Here is a 15,102-nt window from a genome sequence, read left to right on the forward strand (position 1 = left end):
CTCGTTTTCTCTTCAAATGTCCATCTCGTGGGGGATCGAGGTGCGAGGTGTGCTGGGAGATGCTGGGGCTCGGCATTCTGTGCAGGAAAGACTACATGGCTTCTGTTGGCTTCTCCACCGGATTTGTGACAGTCTAAGGCAGTTTGTGTCTGATGCTGTACTGAATTGTCAAGCGCAGGACAGCCACAGCAGGCGATGGAATGAAGGAATCAAACTAAGATTAGGCTAACAAGGTATCATTCTTTAAATAATCACAAAGCACAGTGTCTATGACAGATAATCTACATGAAATTTGGTGAAATGTAATTTTATTGCGTAAAACTGACTCTTTAATTAGTGTTCGTTATCATCTGAGGATTGTTAATATGGGTGCACACAGACACACACACATACACGCACACTCACACACACCCCGGTCAGCCCCTCAGTCATTTGTGTTATCAGTACTGCTGAGGAGATGTAATTCTCTCTTGAGTAACTGATCCCCTGTGTAATAATGACCAGCTCGCTTCAGCCTTCAGAGATGGACTCAGTGACCTGCTGCTGGGGTCACAAACCATTTAAAGAACATCCAAAACAGAGGAATTTCGTCAGTTCAGTTGTACAGAGCATTGCAGGGACAGTATTCTTAAGCTGCGTTATCTGTGTGGGCTACTGTCGGTACTGCGGCTTGCACAGGGACATACTCTAAGCCTGGCCTCACCCAGGCCCCCGCACACCCTGTCCTGCCTCACCCTGCCCCATCTCCACACCCCACCCTGCCCCATGCCCCGCCCCCCACACCACAAACCCCACCCCTTCCCAGGAAGCCTTGTCCTGAGGTTCTTATTTTCACTGGTCGTTCTTTAAAAAAAAGAAACTATTTCTATTCCCCACGGAGCCTTTTTTCTACAACGCCTTCCCCTGGCTGATTACGCTGAAGATAAAAGTGCTTTAGAGTAATTTGGCAGGGTGAAGGAGTGCCCCCGCGCGCAGAGAGGACCGAGGCTGCTGGTGTGGCGGGCGGGCTGGCACTCGCCCTGGGTACCCAGCCTGGGCACAAACGGTCTCAGCGGGAGCTGCAGGCTTGCATAACGAGGGCTTTCAACCCCCTTCCTTTCTTCATTTATTTATCTATTCATGGCTGATTTATCTAGGAAGAGCCCCACCGAGACTGAAATCTCTTCATCAGGGGAAACCTGGCCAAGGCTGCAGCATGCATCAGTGCACAATGCACACCACTGTTCTTAGAACAACATTAAAACTATAGCGTTAACGTGCATCTATAAAACTAGGGATTATAGATAGATAACTACAGGATAGGCTGGCATTGGATGGGTTGGTATAGGATTGGCTGGTTTAGGACATTGTAATATATCATAGAATGATATATCATGGGCTGGTATAGGATAGGCTGGTATGGGGTATGTTGATGTAGGATATAGTGGTATAGGACAGGCTGGTATATCATGGGCTGGTATGGTGTCTGCTGGTATAGCGGACACTGGTACAGATGCTGGCTGGCATAGGATGGGTGAGTGGTTGTGGTTCTAATTCTGTTTATTCAGTTGTAGTTATTCCCCTCCTGCTGTAATCCTTTGTAGTAACACGTCTACAGTGAAAAACTAAGGATATAAATTATGCACAGTGCAACACTTTTTACATTATTCATTCATTTTGCCGAGACACCTACCCTGGGTGATAGTTCATGTCTCAGTAGTTCACACAGCCAGACATCACAGCGAAGGCCAGCGATGGCACAGTCACCAGATTTGAACCTGCGACTTGGGTGGGGGCTGGGTGAGGATGCCACGGGGACTCGGCCTATTGTAAGGAAGAATGTAATGGCCTCTCCTCTTATCAGAAACTGAAGGGATTACTCAGCGAAAAGTGAACGTGAACTATTAATCTTTCTCTCATTGGTTGGCTGTTTGGCTAAAAAATGAGCAGTCCCTTATTTTTTTTACATCACCATGGGAACATAAAGGCTGGAGTAGCTATGGTGTCTGGGCTGGGCTCCTGTGTGCTGTGAGCCTGTTGAGAAACAGTAGCAGTTAGCCAGTTCTCTAACTGCCATTTACACAGAACATTATTCATGTGTGATTAAGATTGCTTCACCGCTGTGACCACTGGACAAGATTGTATTGATTGATTGATTGGTTGGTTGATTGATTGATTGGTTGATTGATTGATTGATTGATTTTATTTTTGGGTAAAAGAATACATACGTCATTGGATGCAGGCTCTGCCCAGAGGATGGCACATAAAAGCATTGGCAACACTTATTTTCAATGTGGTCCAACAGTCAATAAAACCAGATCTAAATTTCATTCTTTTAAAGCTTTCCAATAAAAAGAACACCATTAGATAATAAACCAATGAAATACATAAGATCAGCCATATAAAGGCAGATCCCACAAAAACCAAATCATGTTGTCCCACTGCAGCAGACCTAATCAGTTATTGATCTCCACATGTACTGCTTCTGTTATGCATCTAGAAAGGTGCCTAAATGGAACATTTTTGATGTATCTGTACTTTTGGAAGTGATGTGAAGTCATGCTTCAGATAAAGTAAGGAATAGTAACAGTTCAGCCAATCAGCATCAGTGTGGTTGGGGCTGGAAGTCCAGTTCTGCCTGCCCTAGTCTGGCACGTGGTCAAGTGCTGCTCATGGGTTGATGGTGTTCAGACATTCAGACATTGAGCAAAGCGACTGTAATGAGAGGCTTGGGGGGGGGGGGGGTGTGGGGGGGTTGGGATGGGCTGGGCTGGATCGATGCACACGCGTGCTGGTGCTCAGTCGGCAGGGATGCAGGGGGTTGTTGGTAAGTAATGGTATGGATTGCTGGGCCCTGATTGCACACAGCAGGCGGTATGTCAGACAGAAGAGAAGCCGCCGAACATCAGGTCTCCTAGTGACGAGGCCGTGGGTGACAGAGTCAGTGGGCCCCACATATCAGAATTGATTTCTCCCCCTTTTCCCTTAGCTATCATACTTTGTTAGGCCATCCTGTCTAGCTAGTTCTGTTGTAATCATAATTGATGATATTGGTTATGATTTCTGCTTTCTCATTAACTTGAAACATGCAGCACTGTGAAATTGCAATATGCAGAAACTGTCCAGACCAGGCCGTTGAATGGATGCGGTTGCTAGGAGACTGGAACCTCTGTTTTTGGCCGGAGCCAGGAAGCTGCAAAGAGCGTCATTGTGGATCGGAGGTTTAACGTGGATAGCTTCAGCTGTCAGAAAGATATTTTTATGTAATTACTTACTTGATGTAATGCTGATTGACACACGTTTTGTTGCTAGGCAGCCTGGGATTGTGATGCAGTCTCCAACCGGTGGTCCTTGGTCGCAGTGTCAATGTGGCTATCAGGCAAGAGGCCGACTCTTAGAGCCAGGATGGACCACACTGTGTGTGCATGGGGCTACATGCTAAGGACTACCAGTTCTGTAGGGAGAGCACTGTGTGTGCGTATACAGAGCCGTGCGTATAAAACGGGGGTTGGATGTAAGAATCAGGGATATTGGGGTTTGACAGATAGGCCCACAGGCCTATGCGTCTGGGCTCACCCCAGCATGTGGAGCTAGCTGTCTGCGCTAACCCTCCACACAGACAGACGGTGAGATTATAATTTGTGCACCGCTAATGCTAACTGAAAGTGTGCTCGCACCGGGCACTCCCCTTTAGCCGCAAGGCCTCGATTCCAAGTCCCGACTCCGACCCAGCCAGGCACAGAACAGGGACACGATGCTCACAGAAGACCGAGCCTCGTACCGTTAACACTCTGCATTGTGCCTTTACCTGAATTTCGCGTGCCTGAGCTTGAACCCGGCGATCCGTCAGCAGCAGACACGATGCAGGCTGGAGGACAGGGCTGTGATTGCTGGCAGCGTGTAGCTCAGTAATCTGGGATTTTAAGTGTCTGAGCTGAAGCAGAGGTAAGGAGATTTGCTTGCTTCATGATTTCAGTAGCAGAGGTCTGTTTATAACACTGTTTTATGGGATTATCCTCCGAGCTTGCTTCTTAGTTGATCTATTTATTTTTTATATTTCTCCTATTTTCTCAGCAATATTTTCTATTTTTTAACTTGTTTGCACATTTGCAAAAGTATACGAACACCTGAACATCACACCCATATGTACTTCTTGAACATCTCATTCCAAAACCATGGGCATTAATATAGAGTAAGGTGTGGCAGGTGTGTCACATTCGGCAGGTGCACCAGGTGTGTAAGGTATGTGAGGTATGCCAGGTGTGGAAGATGTAGCAGGTGTGCCATGTTCGACAGGTGCACCAGGTGTGTAAGTGTGTAAGTGTGTAAGGTGTGGCAGGTTCTCAGGTGTGAGGTACATGAGGTGTGTTAGGTGTGAGGTGTGTTAGGCGCTTCAGGTGCGTGAGGTCGGGCTGTTTCCTGGTTAGCTGTGGGTGTGTGGATCAGGCGTGGGGATGGTGTGTGTAAGGCTGCAGCTATCAGAGATGTGCTGCTTTGCAAACTCCTCCTTCACCCCCTCCTTCCCCAGATGCACAGTGCCAGAGGGAGGGGGTGCAACAAGGCCTCCAGCCAGACACACACTCACTTCCTGGACAGCGTAGGGTTTGGATTACAGGCTTAAAAATAGAAAAAGAAACATCTTTACACACACGCAAATGCATGCATGCACACACACATGCACACTCACGCACGCACGTGAAAACATGCATGCACACACGCTCACACACACACACAGGTTGTGGACAGGACTGAGAGGACATCAGTTGTAGTGCCGTTGTTGACCTGAAGAAACCCTCATTATGAAAGAGATGATGCAGGTTGTTTTTCATAGAAAGTGGTAATGGCTCCCTGCCCTAATACTCCACTGTTCGGGGAGCTCTTTCCTCCACAGCAGCGTGTGACTTCAGAGGGATCTGCTGCCTTCTCTTCTGTCACCATCCTAGCTTAGGATGTGCTGATGTGCCCAAATACAACCCCCCTTTGCAGATGCCTACTGCTAATCAGGGCTCCACCCATGGGAGGTCCCAGCCAATCAGCTTCTCAGACATCACACCTTTGTCCTGCTCCCAGCCAATAAGCTTCTCGCATGTCATAGGATTGTCCCATTCGCTCCAAAATGCCTGCAGCAGTCAGGCTCAGGATTCGGTTTCCAAGGTCCTGATCGATGTTTGTTCATCGACAGGGACCAGATCTGGGTTTATTTTCGTTGCAAAGTGCTCTTCAGAACAGCACGAGGCCATTTGTGAGCGATGGTCGAGCAATCCTCCACCTCAACCTGTGTGTGTGCTAAATAAATGTGATGTCATGAGTCTGTTGCGAGCAACGTCATTGTTGAGAGGGCAGAGTATCAGGCTGCAGGAACCCAAAACTTTTCTTTTTCTCATTTTGCCCACAGATAAGGACACAGCCTCTCTACAGAGGAACCAGGGTCACATTTGCTAGTAATGAAGCGCTTAACGAGCTCTAAACAATTATTGTAATAGGTTTTAATAGTTTGCATCTAGAAGTATATGTGATTATCAGTTGCCTATTCAATTTCCTGTTTCTGTTAAATGTTTAGTCTGTATCATGGATGTACTGAGTTAATTAGCGTTAGTAATTACAGGATACTGTAGGCTAATAGAAATCAGATATTGGTTGCTTTGGTCTTGCCACATATTGTGCACTTCAAAGAGCCTTCAAAGATCTGCCTCATCCAGGCCTTATCCTCCATGTAGGGATTCACATCAAAACAATCACATGCGCAAAACAGGCACATGCGCAAGCACGGACACACACACTCACACACACACACACACACACACACACACACGCACACACGTGCACACACACACCCCTCCAGTCACACATGCCCCTCTAGCCTCACGACCCCCTAGCCACACACGCCCCTCCAACTTGGTCCAGACACCCATCCGATCTCTTTTCTTTTTGTGCCAGTTTTTGCACCCCTGTGTCCCATCTGTGCAAACCAGCGGTGACACGGAGGCGCCAGTAAGAGGCGAGGACACCGACCGGCCCGGGTGACTTCTAAGGGCCCGAATACAGGCAGTTATTATCCCCTCCCCCCTGCCCCCCACCTCCTGTCTCCCAAACCCTTGAGCCTATTGGTCTCTTAATTTCACTCTGATTTGAGTGCTGTCTCATTAGTTTACTGGCTGTAATCGGGCCCCTAGAAGGCAGTCGGAATGGATGGGGATGCTTATGTAGTGAATATTAATCATTATAATAATTGTTAATATTTTGTAAATCTTGATTTTTATTAATCAACCTGAACCCCCCTCTGTCTCGTTCACTGACAAGCGGAGGGTTGGCGTGGAGACTAGCCATGTGGGGTGGGGTGGAGACTAGCCATGTGGGGTGGGGTGGGGTTGACGTGGAGTAGGGCGGGTGGGGTAGGGTTGGTGCGTTAAACACACAAAAGGCTGCCTGGTGGTGCGAGGGAGCATAGTGCAGCCGCCCCCCCCCCCCCCCAAATTTGCTGTAATCTAGTTAACGTCAGGAAATCGGACCCTGATTAGAATGGCGCTTGATTCATCAGATGTCCTCTTTGGATAAACTGAGATGCAGGGTTAACAAGCTGCTTCCCAGAATCGACCCGGATGTTCCGCGTACGAAACACGGATGGTTCTGGCATACGAACCCGACTGGGGGACGGGACGGGCCGGGCCGGAACAGGACGGGGGGACAGGCGAAATGCAGCTGTCAGAGGCTGCAGAGCAGAGCCCTGGAAGGTTCTAGAAAGCCCCTTTATCGCCGAGCGTGGTTCCATGCTAATTAGCTGTGCCTAATGATGGCGGTCGCCGCCGGTTGCAGACTTGTAAAACGCACTGATGTGCCGTTGTACCTTTGATGGGGTCTGTGCAGTTCTGCGAGTCAAGAGCTTCTCTGCAGTATGGCTGGGAGAATGTGTGAGTGATGTCATTTAGCATGATCGCCTTTCATTAAAAGCAGTAGCGCAGGTTCAGTTCCAACTGTCATGTGAAAGATTTTTCCCCATTGTGTTGGTATGTTAGAGGCCATGTTAAAGGCCAGCGCTATGATTGGTTGTAATAAAAAGTGCTGTCATTTTTACATGGTGAAACCAAAATGTATAAAAATACCCTTCAATAAAAGATGAGAATCTGCACTTTAACCACACGTGAGATTACAAATCTAAAATTGTGGAGTACAGGGCCAAATCAAGAAAAAAAGGCCTTTGTCCCAAACATTATGGAGGGCTCTGTATTTTTCATATGTGAAAGTGAAGATGAACCAGCAGCACTGTGTCATAGACTCTTATTCAGAGATAAACAGGCAGAAATAAATAAGCATGATTTTGTGGCTGTTATGTGGATAATGTGGCGTGTGGTGTGTGCGGTGTTCTGGAGTGGAATGTGGGTCTACAGTATGTGTGGGTTTGCTCTCGCTGAGGCTGGTCGCTGGGTTACAGCGATGCGGTGTGGAGCTCAGCTCGCACACACCTGCTGTATTTGTGTGCTTATCTCACACTGACCCCAGATCAGCTGTCACTGCCTCACCTGCAGAGAGCAGGCTCTTTGAATAAGAAACACAATCTCCCCCATCGCCACGGGTAGCCTGGGTCTCTCAGACACATTCGCACATGCTCAGCCTGCCCCGACATCTCCACACTGATGCCTTATGCTTCAAATTATGCTTATTGCCAAGGACTGGAGGTGATGTGTTCATGTGTGCGCCTACAGTGTTTGTGTGTGTCTGTGTGTGCTGTGTGTATACTGTGTGTGCACTGTATTTGTGTGTGTGTGTGCGCGTGTGTATAAAGTGTGTCTGCAGTGTGTGTGTTTGAACAGTATTTGTGTGTACATTGTGTGTGTACTTGTGTGTGCGCAGTCATTGTGTTTGTGTGTGTACAGAATGTTTGTAGTGTGTAGGATGAGCAGGAGGATGCTCGTTGCATAGCAACCCCTCCCCCCCGACACTCCACTTCCTCCCCCTCCCCTCCAGCCTTCGTCTCCAGCAGCTGAAGGTACTCTGAGAGTGAGATTAGAGGCTACGCCACAACGCCACCACTGCACTGCTGCTGCTGCCACTGCTGCTGCTGCTGCTGATATATCGAGTTAGGGGGACCCCCTCCCCACCCCCTCCCCCACTGCGGCTCCCTGCTCCTGAGGTGTGAAGCCACAGAACGCAGCTCTGAGGAGGGGAGGAGACACGGAGCGCGTGACCACGCGTGGGGGTGGGGGAGGCGGGGGCGGGCGGGGGCGGGCCGTTTCAGGTGAACGGGAGGCCCGGCAGGGTGCTGCATGTGAGAACTGCATAACCATAGCAATGGCGTTTCCACGGTGATCACATTCGTTACCATGCATCCTCGCTGCCTGCATGCGGCCTGGCCCTCGATGTGCCCATACGGCTTCTGTGGTTCTCGCTTTGCCAAAAAACTGAGACGACAGAATGTCTGAGCCAGCATCGATGAAGAGAGGGAAAGCAATCCAGAGATCCTGCACGGAGTAATCAAGATTTACTGAATACTGCAGACTGTGCTGTGGAGAAGGGTTTTTACTACAGACTGTGCAGAGGAAAAGGGTTTATACTACAGACTTTGCAGAGGAAAAGGGTTTACGATACAGGCTGTGCAGAGGAGAAGGGTTTATACTACAGACTGTGCAGAGGAAAAGGGTTTATACTACAGACTGTGCAGAGGAAAAGGGTTTATACTACAGACTGTGCAGAGGAAAAGGGTTTACACTACAGACTGTGCAGAGGAAAAGGGTTTATACTACAGACTGTGCAGAGGAGAAGGGTTTACACTACAGGCTGTGCAGAGGAAAAGGGTTTACACTACAGACTGTGCAGAGGAAAAGGGTTTACACTACAGGCTGTGCAGAGGAAAAGGGTTTACACTACAGACTGTGCAGAGGAAAAGGGTTTACACTACAGACTGTGCAGAGGAAAAGGGTTTATACTACAGACTGCGCAGAGGAGAAGGGTTTACAATACAGACCGTGGCATGGAAAAGAGACACCACAGAGAGAGTGTGTGTGTGTGTGTGTGTGTGTGTGTGTGTGTTGGCCACCTGTCTGGCTTCACTGTCATCATGTGGTAGGTCCCCATAATTAGGTCTGCACCATTTACTCTCACTGATGCTCGTTGTCTGAGTGGTGATCAACACGTCTCCTCTGGACGCACACAGACAGGACAGCAAAGTGTTTTGCTGTGTTGTCGTGGACACCTCTGGGAAAGCTTTACCTCCACATGAAATTAATGCATGTTGCGGAAGCTGCACATCTTCAGAAGCCTGTCCCTCATTTGGCAGTGAAGAAATGTGGGGTAATATCTTCCACAAAGCCCAAAACTGTTTGTTCCACAGGGGGACGCCCTTTGCATCATATTTCAGCTCAGTTTATCTTCCGTCAGAGACAAAATTTGAGATTCTGTGTGGTTACCATGCACTAAAAAAGGCAGTTAGACTAATAGCACATGGGTGTTGTGTTGTAGTTGATAACTTGCACATGTTTAGTTGATAACGTATGTGTTTTATTGTAGTTGATAACGTGTGTGTTGTGTTGTAGTTGATAACACACGTTTGTTGTGTTGTAGTTCATAACACGTGTTGTGTAGCAGATAACATGCATTTGTTGTCATAGTAAATAACGTGTGCTTTGTTGTAGTTAACGCATGTGTTATGGTTGATAACACGTCTGTGTTGTATTGTAGTTGATAACACGTGTGTTGTAGTAGATAACGTGTATGTTGTTTTATAGCAAATAACATGTATTTTGTGTTGTAGATGATAGACGCGTGTTGTGTTGCAGCTGTGAACACGTGTGTTATTGTAGATAGCATGCATGTGTTATGTTGTAGTAAATAACGTGTGGCGTGTTGTAGTTGATAATGTCTGTTGTGTTGTAGTAAATAGTGTGTGTGTTGTGTTGTTGTAGTAAATAGTGTGTGTGTTGTGTTGTTGTAGTAAATAGTGCGTGTGTTGTGTTGTTGTAGAGCGTGGGAATGTTTGAGACCCTGCTGACAGAGGCGGAGAGGGGGAAAGAGTGAGAGGCGCTAGTTTATCAGCCCTTGGCAGAAAGCATCTGAAGTGTGCACAGTCCCTCCAAGGTGTTTTATTACCACCCACACACACCTTTCCATAGGAATGTGTGTGTGTGTGTGGGTGCGTGCGTGCGTGCGTGCATGCTTGTGAATGTGGGTTGATGTGTGTGTGTGTGAGTGCGCACACCTCCTGAATACGGAGGTCATGCGGAAGGCTTTGTGCTGTAAACGTGCAGGCAAGGCCTCATGGGAAACTGAGTTTTCTGCAGAGTCAGCAGGGTGACATAGCTGCCCCATGTCAGTCGGGCAGGTGAGCTGAGGTCAGGGAGATCAGGTGCTGCCAGGAGGAGAGTGCAGAGACTCTGAGCCTCGGCCCAGTTCAGTACAGCAGCAACGCTGCTTCCTGTTCAATCCTCGTCTGTGAAGAAGGCCTCTCACCCTGTGACTCAAACCCTGATGTATGTACTGTCTCAGCTCAGAGATTCTCCCTTTGCACACCCATTTGAGGGTTTTTCTCCCCACTGTGGTGTTTTGTTTTGCCTGATGTGCTTGCTATTTGGGGGTTCAGGCCTGGAATTCAGTTCTTTTTTCTGCTACTCTGTAAAGCCTCTTTGTGACAGCTTTCTGTAAAAAGCGATATATAAATAAAATTGATTTGATTTGACAACAGAACATGAACAGAGACAGCTAAGACCATGGCCATGGACCCACAGTGGGCAGTTCAGTTTTAGTTCCATTTCTTTCAATCCCTTCTTCCTGCCTGCACTTGTCCGTCACTCATTTTTAAAATTTATTTAACCTTTATTTAACCAGGAAAAATGCCATTGAGATCGAAATCTCTTTTGCAAGGACGACCCGACAAATTTTAAAATAAAGAACTCATTCTTTCTCATCTCTCTCTCTCTCTCTCTCCTTCCACACCCTCCTGGGTGGAGCCTCGTGATTATTTTTTTATAAGCCCCCCCCCCACCCCACCCCCACCCCCACACCCCCATCATGCCGCAGTACAGCCGAGGCCCTTTCTACGCTCCACGCTGGCAGGAACACAGAAACTCCCAAACGTGGAATTTACCAGCGCGTCAGTCAGTCGGGTGCAGGCCAGGCCTTCTCTTACCCAGCAGCCACTTCCTGCCGGGATCAATAACCCAGCCCCATAAGTCCTGTGTAGCATTGCCCTCGGCTACCTGCTCTGTGGCTGTCGTGTGCGTCCCGCATTACTGCCAGGCTGAAGTCGTGGAGTAATACCACTGGTCTCCTCCTGAGGAGAACTGCCTCCAGACTCACCAGTGCTCACTGGTGGGCCCAGTACTGCTATTTGCATGATTTTGTTTATTATATACACCCATTCATTTTGCTTTGTGTCATGTATTCATTGGAAAAAGTGTGGAGCAATTTATATTATTATTATTTTTCAATGAGGTGCTAGAATTGAGTAGCATGAATATTATATTCTTTGATATTAGGTTTTGATGTCTATAATCCCAAAATGGGTCTGTGGAGTTCCTCTCTTGTAACGATGTGGCTGTGCACATATGTACAGCATATAAAAATGTCCCGTCAGTAGAGACAGATGCACAATAATAATAATCACAATAAATAATATATCACACATAGTAGTACTCATTTATGCAATACATAATACATGTTGCGTCCTGGGATGGTGGTAGTTTCTGTAAGGTAAAACTCAGGGAAAGTGTCTGAATGGATTTAAAGAGGCTTTAATAAGACCCTGTAAGGGCCATTAAATTAAGATGTGCTTTGTGTGTCAGGTTGAACTATTTCCCTGGGCTTCAATTTAATGTACTGACAGACCTCCTCAGAAAATTCATTTCAAACTGCAGGTAAGTTAACAGACAGTATGTGAGACTGCTTATAACTGGACATCCCTTAGTGCCTTTTAAAATCTTTTGTAATATACACTCAGTGGCCACTTTATTAGTTACACCTGCTTGTTAAAGCAAATAGCCTCCTGCTCCTCCAAACAGCAAATCATGTGGCTGCAACTGAATGCAAAAAGTATGGTGACAAGGTTTATAATATCATTTTCAAGGGATATCCAGAAGATTGGACAGTTGTAGGTACTGGAAGCATCTGCCTTAACTCTCCTAAGGTTCCGAAATGGTCAGCTGGGACAGTGTTGAGGCTCACACAGGGACTGGAAGGAGGAACAATGATTCCATTCTAGTTGGAGAGTTTCACTCTGAGTCACGAATCCCAGCATTTCCCTTGGGGGGGTGTCAGTGCAGTCCAGTAGTTAGGGAGGTGGACTCGTAGCTTGAAAGCTGCAGGCTCACATCCTGAATGGAGCTTTGCTATTGTGCCTGTGGCTCTGGACTTAACCGTTTGAAGAGCACGTTTTTTTAATGTTTTTTTTTTTCAGAATCCTTTTTTTCAGAAGTCAGTGTTCTAGAGCTCCATTGTTTTAATTTACCAGTATTGATTGTTACATCGCCTTTAGAATGTTCAGTTAAGAACATTCCTATCCCATATTTCTGATCTTACACATTAAAAGGCTAATAAATGATCTGTAAATCATCTGTTAAGTGAATAAGTTGTGCAGAGTCTTTCTGCTCTGCTCTGGCCCGGTTCTGGCGCTAATGCAGAAACAGGATGATGCTCAGCAGGCATCTTCCTCCCGGTCACAAAGTTTAGAAGGAGGCCATTTTCTCACACCCATCCTGTACAGATACAGGAGCGCCAATGAAAGCAGATCTGGCGGTAACATCAAATGCTTTCTGACACTGGAAGCCACATTAGTGCTGTGCTTCTCCAGTGAGTCTGACCTACATTAGCTCCGTGCTTCCCCAATGAGTCTGAGCTACATTAGCGCCATGCTTCCCCAATGAGTCTGAGCTGAATTAGCACGTGCTTCCCAATGCGAGTCATGACGCTGTCCAATGAGCTGACCTATGCTGTGCCCCCAATGAGTCTGACCTACATTAGCCTGCTGGTCTGAGCTGCATTAGCACTGTGCTTCACCAATGAGTCTGAGGTACATTAGCGCTGTGCTTCCCCAATGAGTCTGAGCTACATTAGCACCGTGCTTCCCCAATGAGTCTGAGCTACATTAGCACTGTGCTTCCCCAATGAGTCTGAGCTACATTAGCACTGTGCTTCACCAATGAGTCTGAGGTACATTAGCGCTGTGCTTCCCCAATGAGTCTGAGCTACATTAGCAGTGCTTCCCCAATGAGTCTGAGCTACATGTAGCACTACGTGTGCTTCCCCATGAGTCTGAGCTTGCTCTACCATCAGTCGGGCTGTTCGACTTCCACCCAATGAGTCTGAGCTACATTAGCACTGTGATTCCTCAGTGAGTCAGAGCCACATGCTGTATGATGCAGCTGAATGTATGTTCTGATTCACCCTGCTTTGGCTTTAACTTCCATGTAAGGCTGTAGCCTGAATCCATCACTATAATCCTGGGGCCCAGGAAGACCACATGACTGCCGTTTATTTAGCCTAGGTTACAGCTAGCATTGCGCATAAATTTCATTAACTTGTGTTCTGTCATTGACAGCATAATGAGTGCATCAGCTTTTGTTTAATATGCAGCAGATCTAAGCTGGTCCATTTGATGTTGTGTTATTGCGTTATTGTCCCTGAGTCAACGCAACAGGGACTAAATTTGAGAGTGATGAATTGAGGATGCATTTTCCTCTCTTTCTTCAACCTTGTTCCTCCCTAGGTGTCTGCTATGGATGAATGGCTTCAGCGTCGTCTTTGTTCTATGTTTCTGCTGGTGGTGATTCACAGCTATAACCGCGCTCTAGAGCTGACTGGAAATAACCCAAAGGACAGTCAGCAGTCAGCCTGTCCACCATCATTCTTGGCACTACGGGTCTGCTGAGACTGCAGACAGCACGGGACTGTTCTGAGAACCTCCTGCGGGTCCATACTGGAGCTGCGGTTCGATCGATAGATTTGTTGTAAGTCTCTGACACAGGTTGCTGGCTGGCCAGTCCAAGCTCTGTGAGTGAGAGCACGATCGGCTGGGAGAGGGGTGTGGTCACTTTGAGCACAGCCTGCTGGGAGAGGGGTGTGGTCACTGTGAGCAAGGCCTGCTGGGAGAGGGGTGTGGTCACTGAGCACGGCCTGCTTGGCCTGAGACCTGTGGGAGGGGTGTGGTCACTGTGAGCACGGCCTGCTGGGAGAGGGGTGAGGTCACTGAGCACAGCCTGCTGGGAGAAGGTTCATTGCTGTAATGAGAGGCTGATCTATGGATCTCTCTCTCTCTATCTCACTGTTTCTCTCTCACTCTCTCTTCATTCCCCTGCTGGTTTTCTCCTGCTATATATGGACTAATGACATATTTTTACAGCGATTATAAATGTGTATCACTGAAGTTTTGGGTTGGGTTTTGTGCTGGCTGCATTAACCTTTCCTCCTCTCTCTTTCAGAGCTGCTGGGTTCTGCCAAGAAGGTGAACGTCAACTTCCAGGACATAGATGGGTAAGAGACTGGCAGTCTCTCTTTCTCGTTCTATACCTCGGGCTCATTCCAGTCAAATTTTTTTTTTTACCTCCATGCTTCCTTTCCTTGCATCCTTTCCTAGCTCCTAGCTACATCCTTCAGCGGATGCAGGGAAAGGAAGCATGGACAGAGGAATCGAGGAAATATGTATTTGGCAAATAGAACATTCTTGTTCAGTCAAGTGTAAGTTTGAATCCACGTCAGGTACAGGCGTGGCAGATGGAGAGAGGTAGATCCATTGGTCAATCATTTATACATCAGGCGTTCCCAAAAAGATACTGCCGCAGTCGTGCTTCCATGCTCAAGCAACCTTCAGCAGTCTCCTAGCTTCTTCAAGGAGCATTTAACAGGTTGGAATTGAAGATGGCAGACCTCAATCGATTTCCAGGTCAGGCAAGGACCAAGGAGACAAGGACGGATAAAATAAGCAATTGGAATGAACCCCTTGTCTCTCTCTTCATCTCTTCTCCTCTCTCTCCTTTTCTTTGATGCTACCCACTGTATCTCTCCCTCCCCCCCCCTCCAGTCTCCTTCATTAAGTAGTCCTCATTAATATAAACGGCCTATTTGATTAAAGAAGTTCAGAGTGCCGGTTTTATCGCTGCATCATTAAAGGGCTGACACAGGAACTTCTCCCTGCTGCCGAAT

At 47.5% G+C, this 15,102-nt stretch overlaps 1 protein-coding gene across 1 annotated transcript in view; it reads left to right on the forward strand.

Annotated features, from left to right (window-relative positions):
* The window catches only part of LOC135243417 (caskin-1-like), a 67,879-nt gene that overhangs the window by 12,077 nt on the left and 40,700 nt on the right, over positions 1 to 15,102 (forward strand). The window contains 1 exon segment of the mRNA XM_064315223.1: positions 14,382 to 14,433. Within this exon segment, the coding sequence (XP_064171293.1) occupies positions 14,382 to 14,433 (52 nt within the window).

This window comes from Anguilla rostrata, chromosome 17, assembly GCF_018555375.3.
Source record: "Anguilla rostrata isolate EN2019 chromosome 17, ASM1855537v3, whole genome shotgun sequence".
NCBI lineage: Eukaryota > Metazoa > Chordata > Actinopteri > Anguilliformes > Anguillidae > Anguilla > Anguilla rostrata.